The sequence below is a fragment of the Onychomys torridus genome, chromosome 5 (genome assembly GCF_903995425.1).
Source record: "Onychomys torridus chromosome 5, mOncTor1.1, whole genome shotgun sequence".
Classification (NCBI taxonomy): domain Eukaryota; kingdom Metazoa; phylum Chordata; class Mammalia; order Rodentia; family Cricetidae; genus Onychomys; species Onychomys torridus.
In genome coordinates this window covers 12,734,420-12,760,182 of record NC_050447.1, presented here as the reverse complement: position 1 = coordinate 12,760,182, position 25,763 = coordinate 12,734,420, and the positions used below count along the sequence as shown (strand labels likewise).

The 25,763-nt window shown below is 40.8% G+C and overlaps 1 protein-coding gene across 1 annotated transcript; it reads left to right on the top strand.

The window, feature by feature from the left end:
* Positions 1-1,266: 1,266 nt before the first annotated feature.
* On the top strand, positions 1,267-24,066 carry C5H16orf87 (chromosome 5 C16orf87 homolog). The gene is made up of 4 exons (XM_036188315.1): positions 1,267-1,442; positions 7,812-7,908; positions 20,634-20,816; positions 23,932-24,066. The coding sequence occupies exons 1-4, from the start codon at positions 1,377-1,379 to the stop codon at positions 23,985-23,987; spliced, it is 402 nt and encodes a 133-aa protein (XP_036044208.1). The 5' UTR covers positions 1,267-1,376; the 3' UTR covers positions 23,988-24,066.
* Positions 24,067-25,763: the final 1,697 nt, after the last annotated feature.

Below are 25,763 nucleotides of genomic sequence, written 5' to 3'. Positions count from 1 at the left end.
ACAGAGTAAATATTCTCCTTCCAAAAGGGAGAATGAAGCATAGCAAAGGAAGATCTAACCAAAGCAATGCTCAAACTTTCAGATCAAACACTAAGCCCTGCAGCTCCCTGTGTGGCATCTGGGTTTTGTCATGGACTCATCTGAGACCCTTAAACAGGCCAATCTTCCAGCTATCCTGCCTACATCCCCTTCTGGACCCATACTGATAGCTTTTCTCCATGGTTGTACTGTGCTTGTGATATCTCTGAGGTCTCTGTTGAAACTTTCACCTTCCTAGTTTCATAAAACTGTCTCTCAGTGCCTCCCTTCAGGAAATCTGATCCACACCGTGCAGGGTCTCTGCACAAGGCTCGATTGGCCCTATCACGCATACATCTCCCTTGCTTGCAAGCCCACGCTGTCAGCTCCAGATGTCATCTGGTCCTTTTGATCCAAAGTGGCAATAGTTTTTGTGTTCCTTCAAGGTGGTCCTGGAGACTTCCTTAGGGGGCCATTCTGGAGCAGTGAACCTTTGTGGCAGGATTCTATTCACACAAGCACTCTTTTAAACGGATTTACATTTTCACAAGTTTAGATTTTTTTTTGACATATGGTGTCTTTCCTATGGTGCAGAGTACGGGGATGCTTTGTGTCTTCCCTCTCCCTTTTCTACAACTTTAAACTCAACTCATGCTCCTTTCTTCAACAAACTGTACATTTAAAAAATATCCTTCCGCTCTCCCACTATAGATCTGAACAAGAGCAGTACAGCTGGGGTTACAGGAGTGCGTGGCATTTTGTTTCAGTTTTCAAATAATTTACTTTTAATTCTAGTCAGTATCAGTGATACACCGAATCAAAACAGGGCATCCTTCCCGCGCCCAGCCCCTCACCTCCCGGAGCCAAAAACAAAGCACTGTAGACAGTTCTTGAAGGCAGATATTTCTTATTCAGTGTGCCTGATAGTGGATCGTAGGCAATTATTTATTGAATAATGAACGTTGGATCCTTGACGCTGGGTACCTAGAGGTTTCATCGACTGTCTATTATAATTTCTCTATTATAATCTCAGGATTAGCATTGCTGACATTTACAGAGGTACTCGTTGCCGGTATCCATTTTCGGTCTCGAGCTCTGGGGCCGGCCAGGGGGCGTGCCCAGAGCCACGGCCCGGCCCACCTGTGCGTTGGTTGGTGGAGTCTCGCCGAAGCCGCGCCCCCGCGCGGTCAGCCGCCGTAGAGGAAGGGCTGCGGCGCCCCGCCCTCCCCCCCCCCCCCCGCACGCAGCCCCGCGCACGCGCACGCGCGCCTCCACGGCCGGGTCGCGGCTGGAGTGAGGAAACGCTCTGTGGAGCAGCGGAGCTACGCGCTGCTTCCACAGCTGCTGAGGAGGGGAGCATGTCTGCAACTCGAGCCAAGAAAGTGAAGATGGCCACCAAATCGTGCCCCGAGTGCGACCAACAGGTGGGCCGGGCCGGCGCGAGCGGGCGGGGCGGGCGGCCGTTGCTCGGCGGCGGTTGGCGGTGCGCGGCGGCCCGCGGCCCGGCGGGGGCGGCGGGGGTCTGGAAGCCCGGACCCGGCGCTGGCTGTTCGGGTCCCCGGCCGGCCCGCGGCCCCCTGCTGCCCCGGGTGGCTTTGTTCGCTGTTGCGGGGGGTGCGGTGAGGCTCCTCAGCTGTGGCCCCCGCCACCCGGGTGGCTGCATAAAGCAGACAAAAGGACAGCAATGGTGCTAACTTTTTGCAAATTTGTGGACTTCCGGAACACCGCAATAAAACCAGTTTTGATGGGTGATTTCTAGTCCTTCCATTACCGTGTTAACGGAACACGATCGAATGAAGTCGGCGTGGAGGCTCTTCCTCTCTGCGTGCGCCCCATCCTTCTCGTGCTATTTACTGTTGTAAATTTGGCATGTCTGCTTCCAGATTTTTAAAACATATATTTATGCGGGTTCGTGTATTTGAAACGAATCGTCTAGATTGAATTCATGGAGTAATAGCTGCAATTTAAAAAAATGCATTTTTCCTTTCCTACATTTAAGCACGCCTTATTCTCATTACAGTGTAATGAATTAAAACTCTTAATTAAAACCACCCTTAGGGCCCTTCATACCAGCATACAGATCTGGGTATACTTATTTTTCCACTGAATGAATCTTTCCAAAATGACTACCTCTCTCTCCTCCCCTCCCCCTTCTCTCATTCTCTGGAGTGATTTGAAATGGGCGCAGACTTAAGCTGATTTTAATATATTATTTAGGGTGCGTTCTTGTAGTTTTATCAAATCTTTTAACAAAGTGTTACATGTTTTATTCAGTGATTTATAGGCAGTGGTAAAAACACCGATCAGGGAAAGTTGTGTAAGTATACAGTCGATAGAGCTCTATCAGTATACAATATAAAAACAGTCATGTAGTATTACATTCATTCTTTCCACCACACTAAATTTTAACAGACTTGGAGGACATTATGGTCAGTCTGTTAGCATAATACTTCGATGCTTAAATAATGCCCAGTTAAGGCTTATATAATATGAATTATGCATTCAGTTTCTGTAGGGCACAGATCCCTGTAAATTCTTATCTTGTTTTATTTGGCATAAAGTAATCTTTTGGGGGAAAATACCTGTTTTTTAATATCCTGGTTAGGGGCCAGTGAGATGGCTCAGCCGGTGAAGGTGCTGCTGCTCCCGCCCGACCTCCTAGGGTGGATCCCAGAACACACGTAAAGGTAGAAGAAGAGAACAGAGTTGCCTTGTGACCTCCACATTCAGTGCTAAACAGCTCAGAGAGATGGGTGTGGGTACAGAAGAAAGCAGACACACCAGAAACCCTGGGCAAAGGAAGAGCAGAAGACAGTGTCGGAGTCCTTGACACTGCTCAGCACATCAGGGGTTTATTCGGAAAGATGATGTTTATCTTAGTATACAAACACACGTGTATCTTTTTCCATTTTAATTTTGTATGTTATGTGTGTTCTTCTGTGGGAGTCAGGACAGCCTGTGGCGGTCTGCTCTCTCTCTCTCCATCAAGTGAGGTTTTCAGGGTTGGAATTCAAATTTGGCAGCAGGTGTCCTTACCCCCTGAACCATTTCCAAGACCTCACATGCAATCCTTCATACAAAATCAGCCTTATCTTGGTTTGTTTTGGCTGCAATAATAACACACCATTAATAAAATACCAAAAATAATAATCAGCATTAATCTAAGTTCAAGGTCAGGGTGTGTTCTAGTGAGAGTTCTCTTGGCTTGTACATGCTAAGGTGTCTTGCCAGTGTCCTCATGTGGCAAAAAGTGTGTGCTCTAGTCCCATTAAAGTCACTAATCCCATTAGGGGCATCCCCTTCCTTTCAACTCAAGTGTCTTGGAAAGCCTTACTTGGAGATGCTGTTACAGTGGAGTTTATGGATTCAGTGGGTGAATTTTTGATAGTGGACACAATTTAGTCCTTTATAAACTAGTAATTGGTTTTGGTTTGTTTTGTCTTTTATTCTCAATACGGAGGAGAATACACATGATGACAAATGAATTTTTGGTGATTTCCCAATGGTAGGGTTGAATCCAGGGCCTTGAGCCCTTTGCTGATTTTTTTTTTTTTTTCAAATAATAGTAATTGAACTGAATAAAGTAATAGGTTAATTTTAGTTTTCTAATTACTTAAAAAAGTACTAGAAGCTTGCTGGGTGGTGGTGGTGCACACCTTTAATCTTAGCACTTGGGAGGCAGAGGCAGACAGATCTCTGTGAGTTGGAGGCCTGCCTGGTCTACAGAGTAAGATCCAGGACAGCCAGGGCTACACAGAGAAACTTTCTCTCAAAAAGAAAAAAAAAGAGAAGGTTTTGGTTTTAAACTAGGAAACAAATTATAATTGTAAGTAACTTTGTAAACACGACTCTAGAATATTGCCAAGATTCCAAGTTATTGCATGAGTATTGAATTCAATTTTTGTGTGTATTTATAAACATAAATGTCAAATCTTTGAAGGGAGATTTCTCCAGTTGACTAGATCACTTTTTAAAAACTGGTACAAGGAAGCTGAAAGCTAGATTTTTAGCAGTTCTTAACATCTCTTATGTAGGCCCTTAAAAAAATAGGTTTTTTTTTGGAGCTGAGAATAGGACCCAAAGCCTTGCGCTTGCTAGGCAAGTGCTCTACCACTGAGCTAAATCCCCAGCCCCCAAAATACAGTTTTAAACTTTTGTATTCTACACTTTCATGGAGGTCTCATTCACTGACTGGAAAATTACTAAACTATTTTGTGTATATTACTATTCAAGATATTTGACAGTTTTCTTTTTTTAGTGTGTCTTTTGGGCTTTGCTTTCCTTTTAAACAATGCACTGTTTTTCCATGTCTGTGCCATATCTAGCAAGTGTGTGTGTTGTACCCATACCCATCTCTGTTTAACACTGAAGAATCTCAATACTTTCCCTTATTTTGGGCAGATACGTTAACATCCGTAGTACATGTCTGAAACTTAAGACCGTGCTAACCCTGTCTATACTGTGTTTTTGCATATGTACACGAACCTATAATGAAATCTTTAAATTAGGCATAAGTAGTCAATAGCTAATAATTAAATAGAACGATTAGAACAGTGTGTTCTAATAAAAGTTCTGTGATGTCTTGTTAAGGAGAATTCCTGAAATAAAACTGTCTACAAAGGCTGATTGATTAAAACTTCAGGGATGTGGAGAGGGTGGAATGTTACAGGCCCAGTTGCAATGTGAGCTATCTTTAGCCTACAAAAAGCTGTTCTCTGCCTTACTCAGTGTCAGACCTAAATCTGAAAAGATAAAAAGCTTTTGGGATGAATGAACTTAAAACCCTAATTTTCTACCAACCAAAGGGCTAAAAGTTTTATCAGACAGCGCCTGAGTCCTAGAGTGAAGATTTCTCTGCTTTGCTGTGCCTACCTACTTCATGGTTCCACCAGTGTGTTTGGGAAGTGCTTTGATCTCTGACTTGACTCTGCTCTGTTACTGTGAAAACTTCATGGAGCTGCTTTCATGTTGGAACATAAAATTTGGGGTAACCTACATCTGTTCCTAGGCCCTGGTTGCTCACATTTAGCTCCAGCATAACTCTTTTCTTTTGATGTAAATGCTGTGTTTTTGCATCAACAACCTCAAACTCTTTCTAAATAACCTTTGCCATTTTTATCCTTCTTATTGACTTTAGGTGACTAAAACCTCAGAAAGAAAAAAAATGAGATTTCTATAAATGAGTTTTCTGTATTGGTTTTGGTTATTTTAGGGATTAAAAAAATTAATAAAATACTGTAGTGCCCAAATCTTTCATCTCTCTTTCTCTTTCTTCCTCTCTTTCTTTTTGGTCCTGGACAATTTCAAGTCCAAATTTTAGCAGTGCTGTCATTTTTATATCTGTAGGGGTTTTTTTTCCCCCACAAATATTTGGTGAATGTCTGTTTTGTGCCAGACATGAGTATAGATGTAGTTGGAAGTTTTTCTATGTCCTGCCTGGTCCTGCAGCCACTCAGACCCAAATAAACATATAGACAGACAGAGGCTTATATTATTTTCAAACTATGGCCATGGGCTTCTTGCTAGCTAGATCTTACATCTTAAATTAACCCATTTCTATAAATCTGTACCTTGCTACGTGGCTCGTGGCTTACTGGTACTTTACACCTTGCTTCCCCCGGTGGCGGTGGCGGCTGGCAGCGGCTCCTTCACTCTCCTTTCTCCTCCCACTGTCTCTTTTGGATTTTCCTGCTTGGTTCCATCCTGCCCTGCCATAGGCCAGTGCAGTTTTATTTATCAACCCATCAGAGCATACAGAAAGATATCCTACAGCATATAGACCTAAGTAATGTGACATTGAACAAATGTGTAGATGACCCCCTTTTTTCCTTTTCTCTTTAAAATAAACAACCTAAATAATAGTTTTCAAAGAATGAATTGAAAAATAATAAATCCTAGTAAGTAATATTTTGGATTTTTCCCATTTAAAAAATTGGAAGTATAGCATTAGAACTTAAGTTATTATCTTAAACTGAAATTTAAAGGGTGTTTAGGGCATTTGTATAAATAATTTAATGAGACTAACATTATTCAAGTTGTCCAACCTGTTTGAAGATTTTTTTTTTAATTTTTTTTTTTAAATAGGATCTGGCTATGGTTTGTTTTTTTTTTTTTTTTTTTTTTTGGTTTTGTTACAGATTTTTGGGGCAGGAATTAAGAGGGTTCCTTTTTTTTTTTTTTCTGAGACAGGGTTTCTCTGTGTAGCTTTGCACCTTTCCTGGAACTCACAGAGAACCGCCTGGCTCTGCCTCCCAAGTGCTGGGATTAAAGGTGTGTGCCACCACCGCCTGGCCATAGGACATTCTACTTTTAAACAGGACTTTAGAGTGCATTCACTCCGACATAGGAAAGTGTCTTGAGTTGAACTCATTAAAGAAAAATCATCTCATCAGTTGAATTAGTCAGTGGGCACCTGGGTCTCAAAGTCAATCTTCACTTGTTAATTGTTTCTAATGATTTCATTTTCTTCATATTTTTCTTTTGGTAGTATTCAGTGTTGAACTTGGGGTCTTGTACATGGTAGGCAAGTGTTCTGCCACTGAGCCATTACATTCCTAACTTTTAAATTTTTTTGAGACAGTGTCTAAGCAGGCTGTCTAAACTAAACTTGAACTGATTGCATAATCCAGACGGGCCTTGAACTTGGTGTCTACCTGCCTTAGCCTCCTGTGCTAAGGTTATAAGCCCACAGCACTGGGTCTTACTGTTCTCTCCGTTTTAAATTAATTGGCTAATTAGTTAGTTTATAGTGTGTGTGTATGTGTGTGTGTGTGCGCTTCCATATGTGTATGGAGAGTACAGCCCTTCAGAGTTGTTTCTCTCCTACCCCTTACCTGGTATTGAACTTAGGTCATGAGACTTGCAAGATCTTGTAGGCCCCATTTGTTGTCTGTTAAGTGTGAAGCTCTTAGGTTGTGCAGGGCATGGTTATCCATGCTTGCAATCCCAGCACTTGAGAGGGAGAGGCAGAAGAATTAGAATTCAAGGGTAGCTTTTGCCATACATAGCAAGGCCAATCTAGACCACATGAGACCCTGGCCACAAGCAAAAACCAGGGCAGCTGAGGTGGTTCAGTGGTGAAGGTGTTTGCATGAATGCAAGCCTGATACCTTGATTTGAAGCCAAGTAAAAGTGGAAGGAGAGGATGGACCTTACAGTGCCCCCCTCTCTCCTACACGAATACACACTAGTAATAAGAGCAGCAGTAGTAAAAGTCTAAAGATGAAAAAGAGCCAGTGTTCAGTACTTTTATTTTTATTTTCAAGACAAGGTGTCTGTGCAGCTCTGGCTGTTCTGGAGCTCACTCTGTAGACCAGGCTGGCCTCAAACTCCCAGAGACCCACCTGTCTCTGCTGATTAAAGGCGTGTGCCACCATGCCCGGACCAGTGTTCAATGCTTTAATGCAAAAAAAACAAAAAACAAAAAAAGGACCTGTTTTCCTCCTGTGCTGTTAATAACCCTCAGTTTGTATTCTACTCACATGACCAATAGTTGGTTTGGATCCATTTCTTGTTTTTTCTTTCTGTGAAATGTAGCTGATCTACTTTTTCAGTTTCCATTCTCATTCTTACACACACTGACATTGCGTTAGTGTTTATCACATTGGTGTCCTAAGGTATTTCAGTGTCATAAGCACTAGGAAAATGTGAATGTTTGTGAAATAGTAACTATCTCAAAGTGGTTTTCATTTAATCTGTGGCTCTTCAAGCAGTTTATTACCAAGAGACTTCCTAAGTCCTGAGAAATCTAACAATGGGAGAAGAGTAATCCAAGTTTTCTTTTTTCCCTGCAGATTCCTGTTGCATGTAAATCATGTCCCTGTGGTTACATATTTATTAGCAGAAAACTACTGAATGCAAAACATTCAGAGAAATCACCATCTTCTACAGGTAATTGTGAAAATTAAACACAACACCCTTGAAAACCAGCTTGTGACAGGAGTTCATTTCACTTAAATGTGAACTCCCTTAGAATACTGATAGAGTTTGTGATACAGTTCTAATTTATTTGTATCTATTTAAATTTTTATAAAAACATTAAAAATGGCTTACTAAGAATAATAATGATGTAAAGTGAAGGACAGTTTATAGTCTGCCATTTGATGGTTCTGATGTGTGGAGGCCAGTCCCTCTCTGCCATCTCCCTTGCTCTTCTTGTCCCCTGCTGCCACTCTTTGCTATTGTCCTGTGGGTGGAGTTACAGTATGTGACTCTTTGTCTGGCCTCTGTCATTGAGCAAAGTATTTAACATTTACTTTGTGTTTTTGCTCAGTAGTGTTCTTTATATGGATATGCCTCCATTTATCTCTTCACTTACTGGTGGACCATTGTCTTTACTTTTGTTCCCTTTCATAATGCTGGTAGAGTTTGTAATAACTTTGAAGTTTTTTTTTTTAATTATATTTTTTTCAAGATTATAATTATATCATTTCCCCTTCCCTTTCCTTTCTTCCTCCCCTCCCTGTACAACCCCTTGCTCTTTCTCAAATTCCTGACCTTTTTTTCTTTAATTGTTGCATGTGTGTGTGTGTGTGTGTGTGAATGTATTTCTAAATATACAAATATAGCCTGCTCAGTCCATATAATATTAATTGTATGTGTGTGTTTTCAGGCCTGGCCATATGATGTTAGATAACTAATTGGCATGTCCCTCCTTGAGGAATACTGTTTCTCTCCTTAGCTTTGTCTAGCTAGGGTTGAGGCCTCATGAACTTCCATGTTAGCATATCTATTGGATTCACCCTGTTCAGTCTTGTTTAGGCAAGCCTTGCTGGTGAGACTTCACGGGTGTAGCTTCTCTGACATTTCTAAGAAACACATCTCACAGCACACTTCCTGTTCCTCTGGCGCTTAGAATCTTTTTGTCACACCTTTTCTCCAATGGTCTCTGAGCGTTAGGTGAAGGAGTTGTGTTGTAGATGTATCTGTTAGTGGGTCTGGGCTCCACAACTCTGCATTTTAATTGGTTGTGGTTTTCTGTAATGATTACCATCTGTTGCAAAGAGAGGTTTTTTTTTGTTGTTGTTGTTGTTTTTTTGATGAAGGGTAAATTTTTTTTTCCTGGTTTTTTTTTTTTTTTTGAGACAGGGTTTCTCTGTAGCTTTGGAGCCTATCTCTGTAGACCAGGCTGGCCTCGAACTCACAGAGATCCACCTGCCTCTACCTCTTGAGTGCTGGGATTACAGGCGTGTGCCACCACCGCCCAGCCCCCGCTACATTTGAAAAATGTAATTGATGCATAATTCTTATAAATATTTGGGGGGTGTAACACAAACATTTGAGTCATGTAATAATGTACGTGGCCAGGGTTGTTAGCGTTTGTGTCTCCTCAAACACTATCACTTCTGATGTGGGAGCTTCAGAGTCTTCTAGTTACTGGAAATGTGTTGTCAATTGTTGCAGACTATAGTTACTAAACTATGTTTAGAACACTAGAATTATCCCTTCTGTCAAACTTTATTTTGTATTACTTATTTTATGTAGTTAGAGTTGTCCTGCCTGGCCCAGAGTCAGGACAAATCTCTCTCACCCGCCAGGCCCATAGACGCTCAGACCCAACCAAGTAAGCACACAGAGACTTATATTGTTTACAAACTGTATGGCTGTGGCAGGCTTCTTGTTATCTACTACTTCTATCTTAAATTAACCCATTTCTATTAATCTATACTTTGCCATGTGGCTTGTGGCTTACCAGTACCTTATGTCTTTTCTGTCATGGCGGTGGCTGGCTGTGTCTCTCTCCAGCCTTTCACCTCCCAGAATTCTCCTCTCTCTTGTCCCGCCTATACTTCCTGCCTGGCCACTGGCCAATCAGCATTTTATTACACAGAGGGATATCCACAGCAATTTTACTTTTATTCCTTTCCTTTGTGCCTTCCCATAGACCATTATTCTAGAACCGTGAGTGACAACATACGGCTTTGTCATTCTGTCCTTTCTTATTTCATTTGATGTGATGCTCTCTGTGATGGCTGATCTTCATTGCTACTTTGTTGGATGCAAACCACCTAGGAAACATGTCTCTGGGCATGTCTGAGGGCTTTTTCAGAGAGTTTTAACTGAGGAGAAAAGATCTGCTCTGAATGTGGGTAGCACTGTTCCATGAGCCGTGGTCCTAGTGAAGGAAGAGGGGAAGGAGCTGAGCTCTAGTGTTCTCTCTGCTTCTTATTGCAGGCACAGTGTCCCTAGCTGCCTCTCGCCCTGCTCTCTGCTGCAACAGGAATGACAGCTAATGCATCTTCTGGTCTGTTACATTGCTGCAGGTGCTAGGATTTCTTTTCTTTTTTTCCGAGACAGGGTTTCTCTGTGTAGCCCTGGCTGTCCTAGAACTCACTCTGTAGACCAGGGTGGCCTCGAACTCACAGAGATCCACCTGCCTCTGCCTCCTGAGTGCTGGGACTAAAGGTGTGTGCCACCACTGCTCAGCCAGATTTCAGTTTTAATAATTGAATAATATTCATACATGCTAGGGTGTTTGTGTGTGTGTGTGTGTGTGTGTGTGTGTGTGTGTGTGTTGTTGTGATTTTCTTCACAAATTATCTGTTGATGAACACTTGGGTTGATTCCAAGATATGGAGAGTCACTGTTATAAATAGTATTGGAGTAAGCATGGGAGTTCAGGCAACTCTCTTATGTGTTCATTTTATTTGCTTTGTATGTGTACCTGATACTGTAGTCATTAGATTATATATGATACTTCTAGCTTGCTAAAAAACCATACACATACACACACACACACACACACACACACACACACATGTTTATTGTATTGTTATTGTTATATATATATTGTTTTACATAGTGGTTATACTATGTTTTTATGCACATGTCAAAATATGTCTGTTGAACACAAAGCAGAGAGTTTATTCTGATGCCAAATGAGTGACAGTGGCCCAGGAACACAGACAGAGTTAGGTTAATTCAAATTCCATGTTCAAATGGTAGCAGCTAGCTTGGTGAAATTTTAAAAGTAACGGAACAAAAAAGTTACAAATTAAGACACTTTTCAAATACATTAGTAGAAACAGTAGGTAGACTGGTTAAAGTAAAGTAGGGGACCCTCTGCTACAAGTTTCTGATGCTATTTGATGACACTCTGAGTTTTTTGTTTAGTGGAAGCTAGTGGGCCTTTAATACATTCCAAAGGGTTTTTTCCTAATAATCACAAGGATAAAAAGCCCGCGATACATTGTAATTAAGTCTGGACCTGCAACCTTCCAACCTTTCCACAGCCAGGCAAGTTCTGCTCAGTTAATCTGCTTTGCACAATGTTCACTGGAAAGTGGATTTTTTTCAGAACCCTTTGTTCCCAGTACTTACAGGATAGTGTGAGGCAGAGCCTTTTGATTGCACAATCTTCAAGCAGTTGTTAGAAGTTTTAAGTGTACCTAGCCTAATATCTGTAGTTCTTTTTGAATAGGCACTTAGCATCCCAATTGCTTATAAGCACAAAGAATTATGTGAATTTTTAAGGCAACATATTGTAATAGCAAATGTTAACAACCATATATCATGAGTAGGAGATTGGTTAAAATTGGATAGATCTTTTAGAGAACAATATGTACTAGTTAGAATGATGATAATTTTTATGTACTGACCATGGAAAACTTTTCAAAACACTTTTATGTGGTGGCATGTGCCTTTAATCCTAGCCCTCAGCACCGGGGAGTGAAAATATATATAAATGACCTATTATATAAAGTGAGGAATTTTTAAATGTTTAAAATAAATTTTGGTGAAAGGAAGAAGAGGTAAGTGTTATAAATAAAGGTGTATTAAAAAGTGATGGGCAGTGCGATGGCTCCATGTGTTAGGTAGAGAGATTTGTTGCCGGGCCTGCCAGCCTGCATTTGATCCCCAGACCCAGATGGTGGAGGAAAGAACCAGCTTTCTCAGGTTGTGCATATGCATGCCCACAAAACACACATATAATAAATATAATAATAAAAAAGTGTTTTGTGCAAGAACCTAGAACCTAAGGCAGTTATTTTTTGACATATTTCCAAATGAAGTACATGTTGCAGTTTTGTATGAAATAGGTGAGGTTTTTTTGTTTTGTTTTGTTTTTTAAACATTAATTCAGGGGACTGGAGAGATGGGTCAGCAGTTAAGAACACTGGCTACTCTTCCAGAGGACCTGGGTTTAATTCTCAACATCCATATGAGGCTCACAGCTATCTATAATTTTAGTTCCAAGTTTCTTCTGGCCTCTGGGGGACTGTATGCATGTGGTACATAGAAATACATTCAGACAAAACACTTGTACACATAAAGTAATAATTGTAAAAATTCTTACTAAGTCAGGATTTCATTTCTAAGTTGAATGGTTGATTGTGAGTTTAAAAAGTATCCTAGAAGGAGTAGAGATGTAGATCAATGGGAGAAAACCTGCTTTGCACACACAAGGCCTAGGCTTAATGCTTGTCATTGTTGTTTTTAGTACTATTTTGTATATATGTGTGTGTGCTAACACCCATGTGCTACATTGAGCATGGAAGTCAAATGGTAGCCTTTAGGAGTTGGTGCTTTCTTTCCACCATGGATGTAGGGATTAAACTCAGGTTGTCAGGCTTGTACATCAAGCATCTTTACCCACTGAGCTCCCTCTCCCGGCCTCCAAACACAAAGCTTTGCAATTAAATTTGAAATTGAGGCTATTGCTATACAGCCTCTGCTGGCCTAGAAAGTGGTGTTAGCACAGGATGGTCTCAGTGCTAGCATTTGTAGGCATGCACCACCACATCTGGTGCTAAAGGGATTGATTGCTTTAAAAGAGGAATTAAAGGACACACTGTTATTTTTTAAAACTGTGAATCTGTGCCAAATCTACATTTATTTACTTGTGTGTGTGTGACACATGTCATGACATGCATGTTAGAGGCAGGGTAAGAAGACAACATGCCAAAATTGGTCCTCTCCTTTCACCATGTGGGTTCCAGGGATCAAAACTCTCCTCCCCACTGAGCCATCTCACTCTCCCTGGAGTAGTTCTGAGTCAGCTATTTAGTCAACTGCTGTTATTAAGGGAAGTATTAATTAACTCAGTTTGTTCTGTATCTTTGTTTTATTTTCCAGATGTAGGTTCTCATCAGAGGTGCCATTTTACAGTTGATTCCTGTATCTGTTTTCCTTTCTAGAATTTTAATTATAAAACTCGTAAAAGAAAATATAAATGAATTCTAAGTCAAATTTAGTTATAAGACTTCCTTTATTATTATTATTATTATTTTCGGTTTTTCGAGACAGGGTTTTTCTGTGTAGCTTTGTGCCTTTCCTGGAACTCACTTGGTAGCCCAGGCTGGCCTCAAACTCACAGAAATCCGCCTGGCTCTGCCTCCCGAGTGCTGGGATTAAAGGTGTGCGCCACCACCGCCCGGCCAAGACTTCCTTAAAGGTGAGAAAAATATTCAAGACAATTAAAACGGGAATTCACTAATATTTTACCTGTTCAGTGGATAGCTGTTTAGTCAAATTACCACCTTATTTTTTATTGAGAGCAGGATAAATAGGACCTGCAGGATAAATGAACAGGCAAAGGCCAACAAGCAAACAAACAAATAAAAAAATCTTAAAATGATAAATTCACTTTAATTCAGAAGAGAGATACAGCACTCAGGAGGCCAAGGTATGTAGTCTGACTTTTCTTTGGGCTGCCAGCTCACAAATAATAACACGGAGACTTATTATTAATTATGAAAGCCTGGCCTTTAGCTTTGGCTTATTCCCAACTAGCTCTTATAACTTAAAGTAACCTGTTTCTATTCATCTATGTTCTGTCACATGGCTTGGTTACCTCACCTCTGTACTGTATCTCCGACTTCTTCAGTGTCTTGTTGGCATCTCTAGAGCACCTAGATTCATCTTGAGTCCCTCTCTCTGCCCAGAATCCTGCCTATTCTCTCCTGCTTAGCTATTGGCCATTCAGCTCTTTATTAAATCAGTTACAGTGACACATCTTCACACAGTGTAAACACATAATCTGCAACAAAGGTGGGAAGATTGAGAGTTATAGGCCAACTATCCCTGATCTCTAAGAACAGTGTCAGGGGCTCCCTTTTTGTGGGTTCTTAGTCTTGTTAATAAAATAATTTAAAGCTGCATGGTGGTGGTGCACACCTTTAATCCTAGCACTTGGGAGGCAGAGGCAGGCAGATCTCTGTGAGTTTAATGCCATCTTGGTCTACAGAGTGAGTTCCAGGACAGCCAAGGCTGTTACACAAAGAAACCCTATCTTGGGGGAAAAAAAATTAAAAACAGACTCAGAAGCAAGTACAAGAACTATTTTTATTAGTTGAGAGGAAAAACACAGGGCAGGCAAGCTGTAAACCAAGCAGCTTGATTGTTTTAAGGTCTCCTGTGCAGTTTTGCATTGGAATTTCTTCCTGCCATACTCTCAAGATAATTATATATTCATTCATTCATTCATTCATTCATTCATTCATTGTCTCCCCCACCCCCCCCCGTGTGTGTGTGTGTGTGTGTGTGTGTGTGTGTGTGTGTGTGTGTTAATCACATGTGTTTCTATTTCTGGAACAAATTTCTCAGAAGTTTCATACCTAGAAAGTTCTAGAAAAAACCACCATGTGGCATTGTATTTCCTATCTTGCATTGTGACATTAACACTAATATTATTTTAATTTTTTCTTGGTTTGCAGTGTTTTCTTTTAGGGTTAGGGGTGTAACTCAAGGTAGAAAGTTTACCTAGCATGTATGCATACATATATACAAGTCTTCCACTTGAAGCTCAAGGCTTCTACTACTTGGGGCAGTTTTTACTTATCTTTTAAAAATTAACTATTTTTTGAAGACAGAGTTGAATGTATCTTGAGTTCAACTCAAGTTTACTTTGTAACCAAAGATGATCTCCAGCTCCTCCACCTCTCAAGCATCTAGGATGACAAGTGGTGCTGGATGTCACACCTAGGTCCTTGTGCATTCTAGGCATCACTCTTGTCAACGGAGCTGTCCTGGAGCAGTTTAAAATCATTGTTTCTTTTTTTCTTCTCCTCTTAGTTATTCTTGTGTATTTAGTGGGTGATATGTCAGTTTACAGACCACTCAGAGTGGGTAACTTAGTGACTATAGTTATTTATTTAGTGAGGAAGGGTGAAGGATTGGGCTTCTTTCTCACAGGAAAGATAGGGCTGCCATACTTCTTATAAGGTAACTTTTGTATCTGTGTATATCCCATAAACATTCCTACACAGGAAGAACATGGAAGGACAGAAGGATAAAGGGACATACCAGCCATGATTAAAGAAAAACCTTTCTGGAAACCTTACTAGTTCCACTAAATGTGTTGGTCAGTGCTAGTTTTCCTGGCCACATTCCTTGCAAGAGAGTCTTGAGAGAGTGTAACAGCTTGTTAACAGATGTCAGGCTGGGTATGGTGGTGCACATTTTTAATCCCAGCACTGGGGAGGCAGAGGCAGGTAGATCTCTCTGAGTTCCAAGAAGGCTAGGGCTACATAATGACCCTTTCTTCATACAAACAAAACAAAACCCAAACCACACCCCCCCAAATGAATAACAGTTTTGTCATGGGTATGTTACAGATTTATCGGGTGGTTTCTTCATTTTCTGTCACTGTATTAGTTACTTTTCTTGTTGCTGTAACAAAATATTTGATGGAAAGCATTAAGGGATGCATGCGGGTTTATTGTGGCTGACGGTTGTGAGAGGCACAGTCCATGAGGACCGGGAAGGCATGGTGAGTGGGAGTGGGAGGTCAGAAAAGAGAGAGCAGATAGGAAATGGAACTGGGCTATACAACTTTAAAGCATGCCCACAGCAGTCTACTTTTCCCAGCAAGGCTTCACCTCCTAAATATTCCACAACTTTCCAGAACAACAGTTAGGTGCCAAGTATTCAAACACATGAACTTATAGGAGACATTTCACATTCAAAATACAATCTTCTGCCCCTGGCACCTGTGTGCTCATGACCATGTCATTATGGAAAATGTATCTATTCCAACTTCCTAAGTCTTCATAGTGTTTAACAATCCTAGCATTGTTTAAAAGCCAAATTATCTGCTAAGACTTGAGAGACTATTAACTGAACCCCTGCAAAATTTAAAAAATGCAACAAAAACCAAACCGTTAGATACCTATAGTATACATTCCAAGAAGAGGAAATGAGGGCGAAGCAGGGAAGGATCAGACCGAGGCAGGACAGAAACCCTCCAGGGAAAGCACCAAAACCTGAAGCTCCATGTCTGGCATCTGGTGCTTGTGAAGGAGTCAGCTGAGCTCCAAAGGGGTTGCATAACCTTGCCTGTCCTTCTATCTCTCACCCGTAGCACGTACTGCCTCTTACTTGGCCTTACTGTACTGCATGCCTGCAGCTTTCTTTCCAGGAGTTCTCGTGTCCTGGGGTCTCTCTTGGAGCTCAGGCTTTAATATCCAAGGTTAATGTAATGGCTTCTTGGTGCCTCCTTGTCCATCCAACCCTGTTATTCTCCCTGGCCTTAGTGGCTTTCTGGAACATTGCACAGGCCTTCATAAACACTTCAACCTTTTGCATTTTTCATTCCTACAAAACTAGTGCCATGTAGACGATAATGCCAAGTCCTACTGCCAGTTTAGATAGAGCCTGACGCCCTTGGACTAGAGTTGTAGCCACCTCTGTGCCTTTGCAGTTGAATCTGAGAAAGCGTTGTGTTAGGTGGATCCCTTCAGCAGCATTCCCAGGTCAGTCTTGACCCATTCAGGTGAACTTGGGATTTTCACAAGATGAGGTGGCCCTTCAGTGGGTGATGGCTTGCTCTCCAGCACCTTTCCTGACCCACTGCAGACTAGAGGTCTTTTTCTAGTGACACCAACCCTCTAGCAAAGACGCTTTGTCTGCACCATCATTGTCTACAACTTTAAGCTCAAATGCCTTTCCTCACAAAACTGCACATTTTCTTGTCTTTCTGCTTCATGTGTTTTCTCCCTGGAGACCAGTGACTGTTCCATGGCCTGAATGTTACTCTGCTTGAAATTTCCTTGAGAAAGAAATTAATTCATTAGTTCTGAATTCAGTCTTGCTCAGCATCTCAATATAGGTACAGAAAGTAGCCAGATTCTTTACCACAGATTAACAAACGTGACTTCTAACCCAGTTCCCAGTAGAGTCCTTGCTCCCTTCTGAAAGCTCATGGTCTTTAAACTGCCCCCAGAAGAGCCTGTCAGTCTCTAGGTTCTAGTCGGACCTCTCTAGTCTGCAGTGCCATACTCTTCTGTTTCTCCTGCAGAACAGTTCCAGATGCTTAAGATGCACATGGTTATGTTATCCACAGTGTGTGTGTGTGTGTGTGTGTGTGTGTGTGTGTGTGTGTGTGTGTGTGTGCACGTGCTGAATCATTTGTTTAATTCTCTTCTTTTTAGGAATCACCATACCACCTACACTTATATTTCTACTAATAATGCCCAGAAGCGCTCTTCATCAACACTTTCTGTTTTCTGTTAATATCCTAAAGATGGTGTCTTTGTATAGTTTTGATTAGGTTTTTCTGGTTTTTTTTTTTTCCCTCTTAAAAGCAATTTAAAAATTAATGTGTTAGTATGTGTCTGTATGTGGGTATTTGCATGTGCACATAAATGCTCTCAGAGGCTAGAGGTCAACCTTAGGTATCATTTCTTATGGGCTATCCACTTGTTCTTTGAAACTGCATTAGTACAGGCAGGATTGTAAAGGAGCTTATGTGACTCATGCTTCTGAGAAGGTCTAGTAGGCATTCAGGTCCAAAGAAGAGCTTTGTGTTGAGATAGTCAGCATCAGGGGGTTGTAGGAAGTTCTGCATCACAGGACTGAGGCTGACCATGTGTGGCCCATATGTCAAAGGACATGGAAGCAGGAAGCAGGTAGGAACATAAACTATACCCCTTTCCTATTCTAGCACTCTGCCACAGCAGGTGCTTGTCAGTTCTTTGTCCTAAGAGACAGATTTGGGGTGTGTGACCCGATTGAGGCAGGGAGGGAGAGAAAGGGGGTAGGTAGCTACATGGTCTGGGATCTAAAATAATAATTTTTTTTTTATGAGACAAGATAATTTAATAGGACCTGTGCTTTCTGATTACAGTAGGGTAGCTGGCTGGCAAGCCCCCAGGGTCCACCTGTTGTTACTTTTCCAGTTTTGGATTACGAGCAGATGTTACCATGCCCATATTTTTATGTGGGTGCTGAGGGTCAAACTTGAGTCCTCATGCTGTGTGACTTCACTGACTAAGCTGTCTTGCCAATCCCTAAAACAAGACCTTTAAAACTGTAATTAGACATTAATAATAATTCCTTAATAGTGATATCCAACTTTCTTAGGGTTTCTGTTGCTGTGAAGAGATACCATGATCACAGCAGCTCTTAATAAGGGAAACATTTAATTGGGGCTGGCTTACAGTTTCAGGGGTTTAGTCCATTATCGTCATCAGACATGGTACTGTAAAAGGAGCCAAGAGTTCTATATCCGGATCAGCAGGCAGCAGGAAGAGAGAGAGACACCTGAAACCTCAAAAGCCCACCCAGTGACTCTTCCTCCAATAAGGCCACATTTCCTCCAACAAGGCCACACCTACTCCAACAAGGCCACACCTCCTCCAACAAGGCCACACCTCCTCCAACAAGGCCACACCTCCTCCAACAAGGCCACACCTCCTCCCACAAGGCCACACCTCCTCCCACAAGGCCACATCTACTCCAACAAGGCCACACCTCCTCCCACAAGGCCACACCTCCTCCCACAAGGCCACACCTCCTCCCACAAGGCCACACCTCCAATAATGCCATTCCCTATGAGTCAGTGGGGCCATTTTCATTCAGACCTCCACACCAACTTATGTTCATATTTCTATTTTCCCACTGTCCTAGTTTTCTTTCGGTTACTTTGATAAAATACTGACCAAAAAAAACTTTGTTGTGGGGTTGGGGAAGAAACAAAAAGCTTTGTTGTGCTTGTATCCCAGTGTTGCAGGCTATCACATTCCTTGAGTGATCTGTTTTTTTGTAAGTTGAGAGTTGGATCTAAAAATGATGAGACTGGCTTTCAGTGTCGATACTCTTCCTGCAAACATGGTGAACATTCTTTACTTTAGACTTTCTTTTTGCAAGAAGTATGGCAAGCACCAGCCCTACAGAGTGACGGCTTAGAGGAAGGCAAAGACTCGTGGCATGTCTAGGGAAGTTGGCATTGTGACAGGAAACAGTGTGCCTGCAATGGCAGACTGAGCCTGTTCTCCATAAAAAGGCTTAAGACTGGAGAGAAGCGTGTGTCGAGCCTGGCTGTAGATCTAAGGGAATGCTGGCCATTAAGAGATGTGAGCATGTGAAATGGGAGGCTGTAACAGGAGAAAGGGACAGTGGTCCAGTTCTAAGCTGATTTTGTTATAAGACAATAAAATCACAAGCTTTTACTCAAAGCAAACAAAAATCCATGAGACTGGATTGTTTATTTTTTCCTGACTACAGTAGGTACTTCAAGCCTGCCTTTCTTTTAGAGATGCTAACAGTTGTTGATGTTTAATAATTCATTGCAAGTTAAAAAGTGGTGACACTCTGGTTCTAGCATTCATTTATTTAGTAGGTTTAATAACTTAAGAATGAAAAATTTCTCTTTGTCTGCTCTTTGTCTACCAAATGATGTGGTCTGAATAGAAAGATAAAAACAGGTTCTTTAACTGGGCAGTTGTGGCATACACCTTTAATCTCAGCACTTGAGAGGCAGAGGCAGAGAGATCTCTGAGCTCTGGCTGTCCTGAAACTATGAAGACCAGGCTGACCTCAAACTCACAGACATTTACCTACCTATCTCTGCCTCCTGAGGGCATGTACCACTGTCCCCCAACCACCAACACTTTTTTTTTTTTCAAGATAGTCTTGCCGTATAGCTCAGACTGGTCCTGAAGTTTCCTCCTTTCCCCTTTTACCATTGTGATTTTAGGTATTTGGTGAGTTAACTTTCTGGCTTTAAAGTTAGATGTATATTGAGGCAAAAAAAAATTTAATCTAACATTTTGGTTTGGTGTAGGGGGAGTGGCTTCTTGCAGTAATAAAATCACTATATTAGCAAAGTTCCTAGATTTCGTTTCCTCTATTTTTATTTATGGAAGAAAATTCTGTTACATCAATGATTACCTTCTTTGTGGTTTAAGTGAAAATTCCGTATTTTCTGTGCTTTAAAACCATGTGGTATGGTTGCTCTGTGGTTGGTTTTTATTATAACCTTTGTTATGCCTAAGACTAGTTTTGTGGCTACATGTTTCACATACATAGTTCAATCTGTAATTTAGGGGGGGGGTAGGAAGCATGGGTTTTCCCCCTTTCCATGTATTTCACTATGTTAAACTTGGAAATGTGATGAAAGCTTGTTGTGGAGTTGTTTCGACTTAGAGGGATGAAATTAGTAAGTTGCCCAATGAAGAAATTTATTTTCTCTTACAAGATTTTTTTCTACCTATGTAGATCTGAATTCTGTTGTTTCTTTGTTCTGTGTGAGTATGGGGGAGATACGGCTAGATTTTACAAAAGTACACGATATGCTGGGAAGTGTGTTTTTTAGAAAGTAAAAGGAAGCTGATGGAAACTTGGGCAGACAGTTGTTGTGGAGTCCTAAAATAAATCGCTTTTATTCATCCATACAGAAAACAAGCATGAGGCCAAGAGGAGGCGGACAGAGAGAGTTAGGAGAGAGAAGATAAATTCTACAGCAAATAAGGACTTAGAAAACAGAAAGAGATCTCGAAGTAACAGCCATTCAGATCATATCAGACGAGGAAGAGGAAGACCTAAAAGTACACCTGCCAAGAAACATGAAGAAGAAAGAGGTACGCCTCAGTCCCGCAGCCCTGTCCAAGTAGGAGTCGACAAGTGACATAGTAGATAATCGTAGTGGATGTGGTGGAAGCTTTGAGCTCTTGGACCTAAAAAAATACTACAACTCATAGTTTGTGAATTGTGAAAGGAAAAAAGCTTTTTTTTTTTTTTTTTTGAATTACAGTGCTGGGTTTTGAGTTCAGTACACAGGCCAGATAAACCTCTACTACTGAGCTACACGCTCAGCCCTTATATTCTTAGTTTTAAAATGAAAACAAAACAAATTCTTACTAGAAACCTGAAGGCTTACATTAGGTGAAATCCACATTGCTAACTGGTAGTAAAAAATTCAAAGATAATTGTATATATGTCTTTCAGATATCAATAAAAATGATTATACTTTTTTTTTTTTCTTTTTTTAAAGACAGGTCTAAGCAATTATTTTAAACTGTTTTACTGTGGATTTAAAACATTTTTTTGGTTTTTCGAGACAGGGTGTCTCTGTGTAACTTTGCGCCTTTCCTGGAACTTGCTTTGGAGACCAGGCTGGCCTTGAACTCACAAAGATCCACCTGGCTCTGCCTCCCAAGTGCTGGGATTAAAGGCGTGCACCACCAACGCCCAGCTAAAAAACATTTTTTTAAAATGACGTTTGGTATGCATTTTTTAATTGCTCTTTGGAAGGTTTGCATGTTTCCTATACAACTGGCATAGTATGTTCTTGACCAAAGTGTGTTCTGTCTCCCCTTACAGGTCTTTTTCTTTTGATAAGTAGTGTTTCTACTCATAAGTTATTTCTAGACTTCTGCTAGAACTTCTGTGTCTCTTTTTCCCTTATTTGTACATCTTTTAGAAAGTTTTATCATGGAATATTTCAACATATAAAAGAGCAAGAAGTAGCCTAGGGTTAGAGGGGTGTGGTGGTGCACGCCTTTAATCATAGCACTTGGGAGGCAGAGACACATGGAATTCTGAGTTCCAGGCCAGCCTGGTGTACAGATCTAGTTCTAGGACAGCCAGGCTACATAGAGAAACCGTCTCAGAGACACGCCCCACTAAATAGTAAGAAGAATGATACAATGAGCCCCTGTAATACCTGTATGAAAATTGAGACTTTGAAGCCAATAATTAGTGGAGTTGGGTAGCTGCTCTTTGTATTTATTTAGAACCCTCAGCCAAAATGATTTCATCTTCAGTGAAAGAAATTTATAATTATTTGTTAGTTATGTTTTGCATGTCTTTGGATATTTAATTTTAGATAGACAAATATTTTCTATATAAATACAGATGTTATTTGAGACACAGAATTATTCATGATTTTTCTGGTATATATAGCTGTCTCTAGCTTTTACCAAAATGAAAGTGTCTTGATACTGTGCAATTAAAGAAATAAAGTTCATAAATAATTATTGTACAAGGTTTCCCTTAGGTATGCCTCGGTTTGTTGAGCAATCTTACACTTTTCTTCTGCTATGCTCTTCCAGGCACTTTTGAGTTCTTTAAATAGGTGTTTTTAGCAAATGAGGTCATCAGAAAATCTTATTTGAAAGACTATTTTGGAATAGAAACTGGGCAAGAAAAGTCCACAGAGAAGAAAAAACGAAGCTCTCCTTGGTCAGAAAGCAACATTGTTTTCAGCTGGAGTGAAGGGAGTGTAACTGGAAAGAAACGGGAGGCACGCTGGCTATGAGATGAGAGAAACGGTGGGGACAGAGGCTGTGTGTTGAGCGCGTCTGCGTTCTGTGGATGCAGTACTGAAAATATATTTTACTATTGCTTGAAAAAGGAAGCATTTATTTGCCAGTGAATGTTTTTCAGATATTTTCTGTTTAAGAATATTTTTGGCTGGGAGTAATAGTGCATGCCTTTGATCCCAGCATGTGGGAGACAGAGAGAGACAGGTAGATGACCTCTATTTTCCAAGAAGGCCTTGTTCCTCCTAACCCCCAGTTCCTGGAGCGTGAACTTGGGACCTTTCTTATGCTAGGCAAGTATTATTCTACTGAACTACACCCCACAAGCCAAATTATTTAAAATGTTTTATTTTGTTTCTTTGCTTTTGATAAAAATTTCAGGAAATTTTAGAGTATAATCTGGATCCCCCCCCCTTAAAAAGATGGCATCTTACTATTTAACCAAGTTTTCTGACTCGAGATCTTCCTGTGTTACCCTGCTAAGAGCTGGGGTTATAGGCATATCCCATCACGTCTGGAATAAAGTGGAATCTTATGTACATGGGACCTCAGTAAACTTTTTCTGTGAAGAATTCAAACACAAATATTTTAGGTTTTGTGGGCCATGTAGTGTCTGTCTCAACTACTGAACTCACAGTGTATGTTGTAAAGAAAGCTGTGTTTTAGTAAAACTTCATAAAAACAGGAAGGTGATATAGTTCATTGGTTTCTAAATATAAAACAACTAATGATGTTCATGCATTTTATAAAAGACCTCTTACTAATGCTTTGTAGGGCTAAGCAGCTGATTAGTTTACTTTAGTCTGTCTTTATTGTTCCCTTGCTGTTCAGGAACTCCAAAACTTTGAAGTAAGCATAACTTTAAGTTAAAATTGAATCTTAACACAATGACTTAAGAAAAACTTGACACTGTATAAAAATATTTTAATTGACTTTATTGCTTTCTATTTTTTTGGGGGGGAAGACTAGGAAGAGGAGAAAATGGAAAAGGAAAGTCCTTTTTTAACCCACTAGGTCAGTGCTTTGAAAAGGAAATGAAAGGCAGTCTTGGTCCAGGGAAGCAGCAGTGATAATGTGGGCAAAGGCAGTATAAAGAAAGCCCAGGGAGACTACGGTTGAGCGTGGTGAAATTGAGTTCTCTGACTGGGCTTCTATCTTACAGGCAAGAGAGACCAGAAGCAGTCTTCCTAGGGAACTGGAAAAGCCCAGGAGAAAAGACCTACAATAAACATACTGTTACTTAGGAGTTCACAGAGACGCACCTAGTAGACCACAGCTACAGTAGTCAGGTCTCACATATTCACATGCTGCTTCTAATGGCCTTTTCTGTACTTTTAAATATAAAATCACCAGAAATTACTGAGATATCTAGAAGAAAGCATCTAGTAGAAAAGGTCAAGAATAAATAAAAAGGAGAAAAAGTGTTTTTCAGGGAAAGGAACCAGTGTTAACATCCTTAATAAGAAGGGGATGCAACTCGAGCCTTGAGAGGCAGCACAGGGGAAAGACAAAACATGCCTGGAAACAGTCTTCAAGGATTGCTTTAAAATATGAAAACCGCCAAAACGTGAGTCACAAAATGAAAAAGTTTAATAGGTTTAAAGATAAAATTGAAGAAAAACTCCAGAAAGCATAGAAAATTGGAAGAGATGGAGAAAATAGAAGATATGAAACTTAAAGGACCAATGTGAAAATCTACCGACTATAAAGAGTTTCAGAAAAAAGAACGTAGAAAATGGAAGACAAGGAAATTATTGATTATTATTCCAGAAAACTTTCCAAATCTGAAAGACACTAACAGGGCCCCTGAAATTCCCAATCCAGTGGAAGGTCAAAAATTAGAACAAAGTGTATCATCACTGTTTGGTTAAGGAAAAACAAATGCTTAGGTTTTTTAAACAAAAAGAATAATTAAAATATTTGAGCGAGACAGTGGAATACTGACTAGCAAGAAACAGAGTACTTCTGTATGAACAGCACTAAGGCAGTTCTAAAACAAAAGAAAAGCTACATACAATATATGGTTGTCATTAAAGTTCAAGAAAAACCTAAATTGGCCGGGCGGTGGTGGCGTATGCCTTTAGTCCCAGCACTCGGGAGCAGAGCCAGGTAGATCTCTGAGTTTGAGGCCAGCCTAGTGTACCAAGTGAGATCCAGGACAGGCACCAAAGTTACACAGAAAAATCCTGTCTTGAACCCCCCCCCCCTCCAGTTGATTATGTTCCAAATAAGGGCAGTGTGAATAGTGAGGAGTGACGGGAACAGCACGTGAGGAATCTTGCCGAGTGAAGGAAGGTCTCTGGAGTGCATTAGCTACTCTTCTGTTGCTGGGCTAAACACCGTGACTGGAGAAGAGTTTGTTTGGGTTTATGCTTCCAGAATGCTAAGAGCATCGTGGTGGAGAAGTGTGGCAGGCATAGTGGCAGGAACAGGATGCAGAGCTCATGTCCTCACCTGAGAGCTTCAAGACCACCCCTCAATGTCATACTTCCTCCATCACCCAAACCTCCTCAAACCAACTGAGAACCAAGAGTTCAAATGCCCAAGACTGGGAGGCATTTTTCAGTGAAAACAACATACATGTCTTGATTAATATTTGGGTTGCATGAATATGTGCATCTGTCAGAGCACATTTTGATTCTAAAGGATTTATGCATTATTTCATGACATGTAAATTTAGCAGTAATTAAAGTAACTTTAAAAGGTTTGGATTTTCTCAACAGTGATACCAGTGGTCAGAAGACAAATCATTTCATTAATGATTCTAAGGGGAAATTACAAATCTTTTTCAACCAAACTACAACTTACTGTGAAAATAGACTAATGATACTTTGTGATATTCAGGGTTTCAAAAAGTATGCCACCCACACTCCTTTCCCAGGAAGCTACTGAAAGTTGCACGCACCACAGAGAAGAGAGCCAAGAAGGAATACTGGGATCTAGAACCCAGTGCGGGTAAGGAGAGGAAGGCTTGATGACTTAGAGAGCCCTATGTAACTATAAAGTGTGTAAGTACATGGAGCAGGTTGTGTAGTGAAATTGTGTTAACTTCCAGAATGTGGAACAAAGCGTTAGCCAAGGTTTGTAAGGACAGGGCCAGTGTTTCCACAAATAAGCTATGGGGGAGTAGGCATCTCCTGCTGCTTGACAAGGGGCCACTAGAGCTTGCCCTGAGTAGAATGAAGAAAGAGAGAAAGAGAGAAGAATCTGAGGGGTCTGGAAGCTACAGAGTAGAGGCCCAGGACAGGGCACGTTTCAGCTAAT

Coding starts and splice junctions, on each gene's coding strand:
- C5H16orf87 (XM_036188315.1), top strand. CDS start 1,377: ATGTCTGCAACTCGAGCCAAGAAAGTGAAGATGGCCACCAAATCGTGC. Junction 1,443..7,811: donor GCCCCGAGTGCGACCAACAG/GTGGGCCGGGCC, acceptor TTTTCCCTGCAG/ATTCCTGTTGCATGTAAATC. Junction 7,909..20,633: donor GAAATCACCATCTTCTACAG/GTAATTGTGAAA, acceptor TCATCCATACAG/AAAACAAGCATGAGGCCAAG.